The sequence below is a fragment of the Tasmannia lanceolata genome, unplaced genomic scaffold (assembly GCF_043159265.1).
Source record: "Tasmannia lanceolata isolate RefF3 unplaced genomic scaffold, GAP_Taslan_0.1 ptg000006l, whole genome shotgun sequence".
In the NCBI taxonomy this organism is placed as follows: Eukaryota; Viridiplantae; Streptophyta; class Magnoliopsida; order Canellales; family Winteraceae; genus Tasmannia; species Tasmannia lanceolata.
Genome location: NW_027518683.1, coordinates 1,807,214 through 1,820,464, shown reverse-complemented (window position 1 = coordinate 1,820,464; position 13,251 = coordinate 1,807,214). Strand labels below are relative to the sequence as shown.

Genomic DNA, 13,251 nt, shown 5'->3' with positions numbered 1-13,251 from the left:
TATGTTATCAAAGAGCAAAGGAAAACCTAAAGAGAGAGGATAGCAAGTTTGTCCAATTATAAAATAAACCCTGGCTTTCTATCCCCATTTTTGAACAACCCCATGTATCTAGCATCTTTCTATGGGCAAACTGCCATTTCTAAACAACGTAAAGTTGCATCATTTGTAGATATGGGTATCGCTTTGAGGCTTGATTTGAAAGTTCAAAGAGTTTCATGGCCTAACCAGCTTAGCTACTCGGGACGGCCTAAAATTGCCACGTTTGCTACTTTTTTATATATTGATTAGGGATTTGGTAGGGAGATAATATGAGGTGGCTGCTCTCACATGCAACAGCCAGCTGGGAAATGCCTTTCTGCAATGGTCTAGCAAATCCCAATCATCCCAATCATGGAGACCTTATCTATGGAAAACTTGAGCGGCCCCATTTGAAGTCATAAATTTTCTGAAGGAAATGATATATTCGCCCCCAGGGAGAAAGGGGGCGAATATTTCTTACAGCTATTAAATATTTTATAAGGGATATGCTAGGTACCTTCCCACAAGGCATTTCGAAGACGGGCTGTTGCATGAGGGAGCAGCCACATGTAGAGTTTTGGTATTTAATTGAATAATCTTGGATGCTTTCATTAACACTAAAAGGTGCTTAAAAAAGCACTTACAGATAATCATGATAAGAAGATAAGATCTAGAGAATCTTAATCCTAACTATTTGCCTAATCGATCTTAACTACCTCTCCTCTCATCTAATGCTTATCTCATCAGATCTGATTTACTCTAACATGCCCCCTCAAACTATGTGAATTGGAAATCAACATACGTTTGATTACAATGAAATTCCCAAAGTAAAAGTTCTCGAATTCAATGAACCCTATTGAAGATTGATAGACTGTCTCGTGAAGATTTTGCCGATGTTGCTGAAGACGATTACTTCTGTCTTTTGCCAGATGACTGATGCCGATTGCCGAAGATGATGTCGCTTGGAAGATGAACCCTTGATGGAACTCTAGCCTCCATGGGCGAGTTTTCAAGGGTCAATTTTGGATATCAAAAATAGGAAAGAAGAAGGAACGGTGTGCTGTTATCAATAGCTAGAGAGACAGAGAGAGAGAGAGAGTTATGCATTTGGAGTGGGACGTGACTTTCTATTCAAAGCACTTGTGCTTTGTTTGGATGCCAGTAGATGTTGGGAGGATTTGGAGAAGAAGAAGTCAAAGGGAGATTAAAAGCAAATCAAAAGCGAATCAGTCAACACGGAGATTGAGAGCAAATCTCCCAAGTGTTGTTTGGTTGGGTTAGGAGATGTTTTTTTGGAAAATGTTATCAGTACTAATGTATTTTGATGAGGGCACTCTCACTTTATTAAAAGTACAGTATGGCCTGCACCATTGGATGATCCAAACCGTCCATTAGATGGGCCACAGCCTAAATAGGTTGTGCCCCAAAAATTATTTCCATAGGTTGATCCTAACCGTCCAATCTATAGAGGGTTAGGATCAACCCTCTAACATTCAGATCGGAGGGTTAGGATCAACTTACGGAAATGATTTTTGGGGCACAACCTACATGGGTTGTGGCCCATCTAATGGACGGTTTGGATCATCCTATGGTGCAATCCATACCATACTTTTAATAAAGTAAGAGTGCCCTCATCAAAATACAGTAGTGCTGATAACATTTCCCTTTTTTCTTTTTACAGGAATTTACTAGCCACCTTCGCCGAGGCCACTTGCTCAGCTTGTGGCCCATCCTTTGATGCAAAGATTGGAAGAAGACATGGGTGCAAAGGTGGCTAGCAAAAGCATAAAATGGAAAAAATAGTAATCATTAGGATTTATTAGATTTGTGATAGAAGTGGTAAGTTTTAAATGAAAAATTACCGAAAAATGGAAACAAAGTACGAAAATTACAAAAAAAAAAAACGAATATGTGGTACTAGCATATGACAATTACAAAAAAAACTACAGTGAAAGTTGTAAAATTATGACATTTACGGAAAAATTAAATTTGCCTGAGAATTTCTCCCATTTTTTCTTCGATTCGGAAAAATTCATCCGGCGAATTTTGAGGGTTACACGTCACCGACAAGCACCCGACATCCTCGGCGGTCAAACTCCCCAATTTCTTTAAATTCCCTACCAAACACCCTTCGGAGAATTAGTAGAATTACATTCCCCGCTATTTTTCTCAAAATAAGAGAACCAAACAGAGCATTATTGCTAATTAGTCCTAGGGTTTTGAAAAGTAATGAGAAGACAACAAAAGACCTGGAAAGAGTATTGATATCAATTGAGAGATATGAGAGTAGTGTTTTGGGTTTTTTAAAAAATAAATGAAATGGCACGAAAACCCATATCTTTCTGGTCTTTTGAGGGTTTGCATAAACTTATTGACAACCTCCTTTACTCTCCCTCAAATCTATCTCTTCTCTGTTGCAAATGGTCGGGGTATTGAGTTTAGCAGGATTTGGGCTTGGGCGACGACGACAGTAGCAACGAAAGAGATGAAAGCAAGAGTCCATTGTTGCATTATCAGGGGTGTCTGGGATTAATGATGACCTGGCGAAAGAATAGAGGAGGGTTCCAAGGAGGTGGGAATCTATGGGGCCGGGCGGACGGCTAGATCGGCCGTCCGCCGGAAAATGACGCGGGAGTTGCGCTCAGGGATAGGTCGATTGGATCGATGGCTCTGATACCATATAGAGTTTTGGTATTTGAGTAATCTTGGATGCTTTCATTAACACTAAAAGGTGCTTAAATAAGCATTTACAGATAATCATGATAAGAAGATAAGATCTAGAGAATCATAATCCTAACTATTTGCCTAATCGATCTTAACTGCCTCTCCTCTCATCTAATGCTCATCTCACCAAATCTGATTTACTCTAACACCACATAGGCTCAGTTCTTGTCTTAGTCATTTAATTCATCTAAGGCAACAGCCCGCCCGCAAAATGCCTTGTGCGTTGGTCCCTAGCAATTAGCAAATCCCATTTTATAAAGGGGGCTGATAAATTTGTCCCCTTCATGGATAAATTCACCCCCAATTACCACACAATGAGGTGAATTTATTCTTTCTTCTACTTTTTGAGACATTACAAGAGGTAGGGCCGGCAATTTCACCCGAAAAAGCGGGGATCCGCCCCGCCCCGCCCCGTTTGGGGAGGGGATTCCCCGATTTGAAAGGGGAAGGGGAAGGGGAATATAAAAATTCCCCGGTGCGGGGAGGGGAAGGGGAAGGGGATGGAGTTGTCCCCACCCCGCCCCGCCCCGCCCCGCTAATCAATGCCATTTTTTTGTAAATTTTTAAATGTTTTTTTTAAGGAAAACTACTAGAAACTCTGTGGATCGGCTACAAGATTCCCCCAAACATAAACTTAGCTTGTCTTTTCCTTTTAATTAGCTTCTGAGAGCATTTTGGGAACTATAATAACCTTTTCACAGATGTTGAAATAATAAAGACAAGCTGAGAGCCTGAGACGCTGAGTGTATGCAATTATCAAAAAATCGTAGTGCCAACAGAATTTTAGGGTTGGTTTGCAGGTTTTAATTTTCAACAAGAAAAATTTAGCTACTAGAAATTTGTTTCATGTCAGCACTAGACTGAATTGCAGTTAAAGAAATAAGTCATTTGTTGATTTTGTTCTCTTCTCCATTCTCATTTGGGGGTTAACATGCTATACAGAATGAACTAATGAACATTATTTTGCGTGTATGAGCGCCCCCTTATGGACTTTTAAAGTTCATTGTGACTACTGAAATGATTACTTTTTGCACATTGGCTGCCTGTTAATGAAAGTAATCCTGGTGCTCATTTCCTATTTATCATTCCATAATTTATGCAGAAAATTGCTGAAAGATGAGGTCCTGTTGTTATTTATGTTTGTTGTCTCATCCATGCATTTCTGATTTTGTCAATCTATTTGTTAATCACATGAATAGAATCATAGCATTCATCACAATATTGTCTGTAATGGACGTAGAAGAAAGAAGCTCTGTTTGCTGGTTTGGTTGGGTTCCAAAGAGGTGGCGGGGCAGGGATTTTGTCCCCGAAGGATGCGGGGAGGGGAAGGGGAAGGGGATTAGATATTCCCCGCGGGGAGGGGAGGGGGATTCCCCACCATCCCCGCAGAGGGGAAGGGGAAGGGGAGGGGGGAAATTCCCCGCAGAGGGGAAGGGGAAGGGGACCCCAACATCCGGCCCCGACCCGCCCCGTTGCCACCCCTAACAAGAGGTGCGAAACTGGTCTGTAAACGTCGCTTTATAGAAGAGAAAAGGCTGGAATTCAACCCTCGATTTTGATGTCTACACCACCCTGTTGTCCTTAGCAAAATACCCTCCAGTTTGGATCAAATATCAATGGCGGCTGCCCCCTGACAGTGCATGCACGACCACTCATCATATAAAACCTCTGATTTCACATTTTCAACCTTTTCGTTGCATCTTAGAAACACCATAGTTTTCCTCCGCACTCACCTCTCTCCCCCCCCCCCCCCCCCCCCCACACACACACACACTTAATTTGGTAAGCACACCCACTATCCAATTTTTTTCCAATTTTCCAATTACACTTAGGACCTCGATCTCATTTTAGTCCAAGCACCCTAAATTTTCAATTACATTTAGGAGATGTCATTTTAGTACAAGCACCCCTCCTCTTTTCTTATATGAAACCACCAAATTGATATCTATACTTTACTGGGACAAAAAAATTCCCTTGCCTCATCTTACCAGTTACCATGAGTACTCGCCCATTGAGGCTCAAGCTACTTTCAGCATATTGAGCAATGGTCTGGTTTATCATGACCCATTAGCTTTGGTAAACTCACTTTACAGCTCATCTTCCAAGCGATATATACCCTCTCCGGCATCATCGATAGCATACATTAGCAACCATCATTAGCTGACATTTGGCAACAAATATCAAGTATAATCATTGATGGACATTTATCATCAACTTCCACAGTGTATTAAATGAAAAAGTTTCTATTTATTCTTCTCAATTGGGAAATTAGATGAGGTAACCTAGACAGACTGTTGACTAGGTTAGATTATGATATCCTTCCTGTTAAAGTATAAAAGATTAAATAACACCACCTCCAACAGCTTAAGCTTTTGGAGTAATTGGTATGTTTCACATGGTATCAGAGCAAATGCGTCGGTTCAAACCTCCCGGAGAGCAAAAATTCCACATGCAATGGTCAAACCCAAAAGAGGGGCCACACGTGCCACGTGTAGGCCAACCATAGAAAGAGGGGCCACACGTGAGGGGGAGTGTTAAAGTATAAAAGATTAAATAACGCCTTCTCCAACAGCTTTTGGAGTAATTGTTATGTTTCACACTTCTATAGTATCTCTATTTCATTATATATTTGTCATCCAAGTGCTCTATAAAATCACTGATCTTGATCCTATGTAAGGCATTCAAGATTTATAAAAATCTATTCTTATTTGACTTTGTTGTGTATACTCTAGTAGTCTCCTCAAGTTTTGGTACTGTGTAACTTTAGGGATTTGTAACCATAACTCTAATAAATTGTGATGCAGGTGAAGTTAATGATTGTCCGATCGAACAAGTCAAGCTCACAGTCTCGATCGATGATGACCCGGAGATGCCTGTTTTGACATTCCGAACATGGATTTTGGGGATCACCTCTTGTGCCCTACTGGCATTCCTCAACCAATTCTTCAGTTACCGCCAAAATCCAATTGGCATAACATCAGTTTCAGTACAAATCGCAGTCCTTCCAATTGGAAAACTGATGGCAGCCACACTCCCGAGCCGACCCATCCAAATCCCAATGACAAAATGGTCATTTTCATTGAATCCTGGACCTTTCAACCTAAAAGAACATGTCTTGATCACCATCTTCGCTAATTGCGGCTCAGGCGGAGTTTATGCAGTGAATATTCTTACTGCAGTGATTGCTTTCTACAAGAGGAGGATGAACCTTGCTGCAGCTCTGTTGTTAACCCAAACGACACAGGTAGATCTTCACTTTCTGTCCCCTAAAACAACGTGCTCAAGTTCTAGTGATAGTCTGTCCTACAAATTTAGAGGAAGCAATGTCATCTTTTTTCTTAACTACTTAAATATAAGCACAAAAAAGTATACTATCCGCTAGACTTAGGGAAATGATTTCAGCGCTACCATGGTAGCGCTTGATAAAGATGTGCGACACATCTTGTCGTTTAGTATTTAAAGGCAGGTAAGAGCTTTTTGAGAACCGAAATATTCTTCTCACAGCTCTTTAATTACTAAACGAGAAGATGCTTCGCGCATCTTTTCAAAATATGGTAGCGCTTAAATCATTTCCCTAGACTTATAGTAAAAGGCACTTGATTTTGGCCTCTGAGGACTTGTAAATTGAAATGTATAGTTCATCATAAAAACCCTTTTATTTATTTTTTATATATGCTGGACTAGCTGCTTGGATATGGGTGGGCTGGTCTCTTTAGGAAGTTTCTTGTTGATTCTCCTTACATGTGGTGGCCCTCTAACCTCGTTCAAGTCTCACTCTTCAGGTATCCCTCTCTCAGACATCCCATTTTAATTAGTACCAATATGCACAAATGTACACAAAACTCAAAACCCAATTTCAGTTTCCCTATTGTTTATTAACTGTTTCTAATAAACTTGCAGAGCATTGCATGAGGATGAGAGGAGGCCTAAGGGAGGAGTTACAAGGCTCCAATTCTTCCTCATAGTTCTCACAACAAGTTTTTGTTATTACATAGTCCCAAACTACTTCTTTCAATCAATAACAGCCATCTCATTCGTTTGTTTGATCTGGAAAAAGTCCATCACAGCCCAGCAAATTGGGTCTGGTCTCCAAGGCCTAGGGGTTGGTTCCTTTGCCCTCGACTGGTCTACAATTGCTGGTTTCCTTGGAAGTCCCTTGGCCACTCCTGGCTTTGCCATTGCGAATATCATGATTGGTTTCGGTATAATGCTCTATATAGTCATCCCCATTGCTTATTGGACTAACACGTACGATGCTAAGAAATTTCCTATCTTCTCCTCCCACGTCTTCGATCAATACGGGCAACCCTACGATCTTAACCAAGTTCTGGACTCTGCAACTTTCAAATTTAATGAAACAGGGTACAACAATTACAGCAAGATCAATCTCAGCATTTTCTTCGTATATACTTATGGGTTGAGTTTCGCAACACTAGCCGCGACTCTCTCTCATGTTGCCCTCTTTCACGGAAGGTAATTTCTCTCCCAAACTGGCAAAATCTTTACAGGAAAACTTGTTTGAAAAATATTTTGAAGGTTCCCAAGTCTACTGATATTGGCACTACCTTGTTTTAATAATTGCAAAAAACCAGCTTGTCTTTTACTTTTTAATTGGTTTTTTAGAGATTTTTGGGAACTCTAATAACCTTTGACAGCTGTTTAAATAATAAAGGACAAGATGAGTAAGTACAATTGTTAAAGCATGGCAGTGCCAAATCAGTAGCTTTCCCAAATTCTATTCCTAAATTTTCTTTTTTTTGTCCATTAAGCCCACTATATAGGATCCACTGATGAATAACTCACAGCTACTGTACATGTCGACCGTATTGGTTTTTAGCCATGGAGGTCTCTTCATCTTATCTTAGCTATTGCATGCGGGGTTTATTCACGTCGTTGTCTTTTTGGCCCTTATGCCCTCTACGATGATTCCCCTATTATGCAATGCATTACTTTATACCTTGACCTTGGTAGTGTTGCCCGTCCGTCTTAGCCCCACTACTAGATCACTAATTAGTACACTTGGCTATTAGTTTTTTAGCCATTAGGCCCTCAATGTAAGCCCACTAATGTTTATATAACTCATTAGTGTATATATTGTCCCCATTGGACATAGTATATTACTGAGTATAAATGGAGTTCTCATTTTCCTTTTTTTTTTAGGTGACAGGCATTCAAACAAGCAGGGAAAAGCTTTTCCATCACAAAGTTTTACTTTGCATATTTATTGAAACAACATTTAAAAAGTTTTTTTTTTTAAATAATGGATCAAAAAATTGATTTACTAAGAAAGCCCATTTCTGTGTAGAAAGAACTTAATTTCATGCCAATAAAACGGCATTAATTAAGCTTATATGGGTCGCTCATAGGGCAACATATAATTGGGCCACCCATGTGATTGTTGTGGGGTCCAGGTCCCACCCTACTCATGCCTCTCTTAATAAAAAAGAAAGAGAGTCATGAGAAAGGGTTACACAAGTGAAAAATAGGAGAGAGAAAAACCAGAACCCGTCACATTGGAGTGTTTTCCACGTTAAATCTTGTGTTCTTAATATGTGTGATGGACTACTTTATGTGCTTTGTGGTTTCTTGTTCTTGGCTATTTTCTTAATTTATAGATAGAAGGGGGAAAGTTTATCCGCCATACAGGAGCGGAGGCACATATAGTATGAGGGGGGCCATGCCCCCCCTCCCCCTCCCCCCCCCATTGATTTGCAAAATCCTTTTTATGGTGCACGACTGCACATTCATGCATAGCTAGTTTAGTGGCCATGTGTGCGCCCCCCGCCCCTCCCCCGCCCCCCACAATGACCAATGCAGGCTAGTGTAAATTAGTCCGGCGCCCCCAAGTGTAAATTCCTGGCTCCGTCCCTGCCGCCGTCTATCCGTGTTTCCCCAACAGTGATGTCAACACGATTCATCTGTTCAACCAATGGGGCCACCAAGGAGATGCTATATCCCAAAACTTGCACTTATAGGTTTATACTATGGCTGCAACTCGAGCCGGGTAAAACCCGACCAGCATCGACCCGACCCGAAAATAGCCTGGGTCGGGTTCAGGTTTCATGGGTTTCGGGTCGAGCCGGGTTCAGCATTCAAAAGCCCGCATGAATCTCGGGTCGAGCCGGGTTTGAAGGGGCCCGACCCGACCCGACCCGAGTTACATAAGTTATAGTATGTACATTTTTTTCTATTGTTAGTTAAAAGTTAAAGGGATAATTACATTTACACCCCCTCTAGTTTCTGACACATCCACTTCCACCCCTATAGTTTAAAACGTGACAAATACACCCTTGTAGTTTCAATTTGTTTAAGGTAGGCCCCCTCAGTTGAAGGTTCGTCCATAGATTGAAGGGTTAGGATGATCCGATGGAGCTGATTTTTTGGGCACACCCTAACTATGTCAGGACCCATCAAATGAACGCTTTGGATCATCCAAACAATGTGGGCCCACATTATTTGGATGATTTTTTGGTAGTGTTTGGATTCGGGTAGAGGCCCACATTATTTGGATGATCCAAAGCGTTCATTTGATGGGTCCTGACATAGATATGGTGTGCCCAAAAAATCAGCTCCATCGGATCATCCTAACCCTTCAATCTATGGACGAACCTTCAACTGAGGGGGCAAACCTTAAACAAATTGAAACTACAGGGGTGTATTTGTCACGTTTTAAACTATAGGGGTGGAAGTGGATGTGACAGAAACTAGAGGGGGTGTAAATGTAATTATCCCAAAGTTAAAAGTGAAAACCCACGCACCCACTGTTACTGTATGTGAGTGTAATTTCTGCTTCTATGAGTTGAGTTGATTCAAGTATTTGATTCAGCATTGTTTGATTGTAATTACAACATTGTTTGATTACAGCATTGTTTGATTCAAGTGTGATGTGAGTGTAATTACATCATTGTTTGATTCAAGTGTAATGTGAGTGTAATTTCTGCTTCTATGAATTGAGTTGCCTTGCCAAACAAGAATTTTCCTTAAAAATTTGCGTCAACGTGAAAAAACCCGACCCGACCCGAGTTGCAGCCCTAGTTTATACTAGCCATTTTATTGAAGGACTTGAACATGAGCCGCCTCAGTACTTTATAACAATATACCAATCGATGGTTTGGATCACCTCAATATACTTGTCTCCATTTTTATAGAACAATTTGGAGACAAACGAAGGCGGCGTTCCGTGATCAGATCGGTGATATCCACACCAGGTTGATGAAGAAGAACTATGAAGCCGTTCCTCAATGGTGGTTTCATTTAATCTTTGTTGTGGTCTTTGCTCTTTCTGTTCTCACTTGCGAAGGCTTCGGAAAGCAAATGCAACTTCCTTTCTGGGGTGTGATACTAGCATGCGCTTTGGCACTTGTTTTCACCCTTCCCATTGGAATCATTACGGCTACCACAAACCAGGCAAGTTAATTTTCATAAGGGATCGATGACTTGGCTATCCTGGTATTTTTTCCCCTCAAAAAGTTTTTACTTGAAAATTCAATATTATTATGTTTGGTAACCCATTTTTCAGGTAAAAGTTTTTCATGAAAAAGAATAACCATGAAGAAGAAAAAATGAAAATTCAATGAAAAGCTTTTCAGCATAACCGAAGATGTATTTTGGTGCACTACTTTAGGCTAGAATGGAAACTATTTCCAAAATTTCTTTTTTTTACACACACAAAAGAAAATTAAAAAAATCTTAATTTAACCATTAGGGAAATGTTATCAGCTCTACTGTATTTTGATGAGTGCACTCCTCACTTTATTAAAAGTACAGTATGGCCCGCACCATAAGATGATCCAAACCGTCCATTAGATGGGCCACAACCTAAATTGGTTGTGCCCCAAAAATTATTTCCATAGGTTGATCCTAACCCTCCAATCTATAGAGGGTTACGATCAACCCTCTAGCATTCAGATCAGAGGGTTTGGATCAACCTATGGAAATGATTTTTAAGGCACAAGCTATTTAGGCTATGGCCCATCTAGTGGATGGTTTGGACCATCCTATGGTGCGGGCCATACCGTACTTTTAATAAAGTGAGGAGTGCCCTCATCAAAATACAGTAGTGTGCTGATAACATTTCCCAACCATAATCATATCATTTTCTTTAAATTGTGGAAAGAAAAGATTTTTCCAAGAATTTTTTTTTCCATCCGAAATGTTTTTCTTGCAATCCGAACATGGCCAGTGTTTTTATTCTTTCCTTTATTATCAATACTAGTAATACGAGCAATAAAACAGCAATGATCTTAATATAAAAACTATTTCTTACATTGGATTTGGGGTATAATTTATGCATTGAATCATTTCTCATTTGCTGTGCAGACCCCAGGGCTAAATGTGATTACGGAGCTGATCATAGGTTACTTATACCCTGGAAGGCCTCTTGCTAATATGGCTTTCAAGACGTATGGCTATATTAGCATGATACAGGCTTTAACGTTTCTGTCCGACTTCAAACTAGGTCACTACATGAAGATTCCTCCAAAATCCATGTTCCTTGTTCAGGTAATTAATGTCCATGCTTCCATTGGTTGAAAATTAGTGAGTGATATACGTAAAATTTCCTATACCCCCCCTTTTTTTTTTTAATATAGACACCCGTGTGAAACACACACACACGCATACCGAACTGTCTGGCCAATTTTGCAATCCTTTTCACGAGAGAATTGACATGTGTGGAGGCTCACAACTGGACTCGGATGCCACTGAGCCGACTCATCCATGGTTTTGAAAGTACATATGATATGTACTCACACCCATAGTTACCAAAACAGGATGGGAAAAATTCGAGTTTAATATGATATTGGCTAAGCCGATGGGTTCGCGAGGCCAGGTTTCTCTAGGTTGGATTTGGAAGTCTATGATTTTCTTCCCCCTAGACCGGTATTTTTCTTGTGCTTTTGTATTTGGTCCTTGTATTGCCGGGGGACTTCCCCGTGTTCTCTTTTTTCATTAATATAATTCTCTGTCATTCAAAAAAAAATATGGTATTGGCTAAAAAAATGTAGTAAAAAATTGAAACACACAAAAGTGTGTTTAAAATTTTGTAATTTACAAAATATAGAAAGGTTAAAGTTGGAAAGCTGGCCAAAAATGTGTTCGAAAAATGGCTTTAAAAGTTTTAAATGGAGTATTAAACAAAAAATCATTAAAACATGTTTTTTTCGTTTAGAACGGCGTTTTGCTAACTATGCTCGCACTCCATGTGTTGGTTTCCTTGACTCAGTTGGTAGGCACGGTGGTGGCATCATCGTCCTACTTCGGCACGGCATGGTGGCTACTAACTTCGGTGAAGAACATATGCCATCAGGACTTGTTGCCAGTTGGGAGCCCTTGGACATGCCCCGGAGACGATGTTTTCTACAATGCCTCCATCATCTGGGGAGTCGTGGGTCCGCTCCGCATGTTCGGGAGCCGAGGCCTTTACTCAAAGATGAACTACTTCTTCCTCATCGGTCTACTTTCGCCCCTACCCGGTTGGGTCCTTGTAAAAAAATTCCCAGAGGTTAAGTGGCTAAGACTTATAAACATGCCCATCATCTTAGGGGCCTCAGTTATGATGCCCCCAGCTAGGGCAGTGAATTACATAAGTTGGGGAGCAGTAGGCCTCTTCTTCAATTTTGTTGTGTATAAGAGGTTCAAGGGGTGGTGGGCAAGGCATAACTATGTTCTCTCCGCTGGCCTAGATGCTGGAGTTGCTTTCATGGCTATCCTTACATTTTTTGCCCTCCAAAATTACAGTGTCAGTGGGATAACTTGGTGGGGGGAGAATCTGGATGATCATTGCCCTCTAGCCCATTGTCCTACAGCCCCAGGGATAATGGGTGACACAATTTGCCAATCAATTAAGTGAAATGTTGTGGGATATTTGGTTCTATGGATGTTGTTTCGCAGTTATGTTGATTGAATTTTCTCTAAGTCTACTCCTTAACCTGCTTTTTCTTTTCTGGTAGCTTCACTTTTCTAAGTGGGGTTGCTTTATATGTGATGTAAATGCATGTTTTATGAAGGAAAAATATGGGCGGTCAAAAGGTCAAGTGGGGGGCTAGCCTCAACAAATGGATTACGGTGCATGGCCATCAGTAGATATATGGTTTGGGTCATTGCAGCAGTGTGGGTCTCACTTGAACTTCCTTACTACGTATACTTTTGATCTCCGTTCCTATTAGCGAGATGCTTTATGTTTTTGAAAGGCAAAGAACACCCCACGGATTGAGATTATAAAAACAATACAAAGGAAACAGCAAAAATACAAACTCCCAAGAAAAGAAAGAAAAAACACAATGTTTCGAGCTTCTAGTCTTTGACATAAAAGAAATAAGTAATAACGAGGAGGACATCTGAGAATTTGGTCCTAGCCAGTGGAACAAGAAAGACATGGATGGTTTACTCAGGCCAACCAATAAAATAACGAATTAATCAAAAAACAATAAATGAATTTCCTAAACAGTTTTAATAATGATATATTTTAATTAAAGATCGATTTTTTTGTTTTTAATTAAAGATCGAGTC

The 13,251-nt window shown here is 40.4% G+C and overlaps 1 protein-coding gene across 1 annotated transcript; it reads left to right on the top strand.

The window, feature by feature from the left end:
• Nucleotides 1–5,545: 5,545 nt before the first annotated feature.
• On the top strand, nucleotides 5,546–12,662 carry LOC143878198 (oligopeptide transporter 1-like). Its single transcript, XM_077380499.1, has 6 exons — nucleotides 5,546–5,986; nucleotides 6,427–6,524; nucleotides 6,643–7,215; nucleotides 9,891–10,149; nucleotides 11,062–11,244; nucleotides 11,966–12,662. Exons 1-6 carry the CDS (start codon nucleotides 5,612–5,614, stop codon nucleotides 12,590–12,592), a joined length of 2,115 nt encoding a protein of 704 aa, XP_077236614.1. The 5' UTR covers nucleotides 5,546–5,611; the 3' UTR covers nucleotides 12,593–12,662.
• Nucleotides 12,663–13,251: the final 589 nt, after the last annotated feature.

Coding starts and splice junctions, on each gene's coding strand:
- LOC143878198 (XM_077380499.1), top strand. CDS start 5,612: ATGCCTGTTTTGACATTCCGAACATGGATTTTGGGGATCACCTCTTGT. Junction 5,987..6,426: donor TGTTAACCCAAACGACACAG/GTAGATCTTCAC, acceptor ATGCTGGACTAG/CTGCTTGGATATGGGTGGGC. Junction 10,150..11,061: donor TTACGGCTACCACAAACCAG/GCAAGTTAATTT, acceptor TTTGCTGTGCAG/ACCCCAGGGCTAAATGTGAT.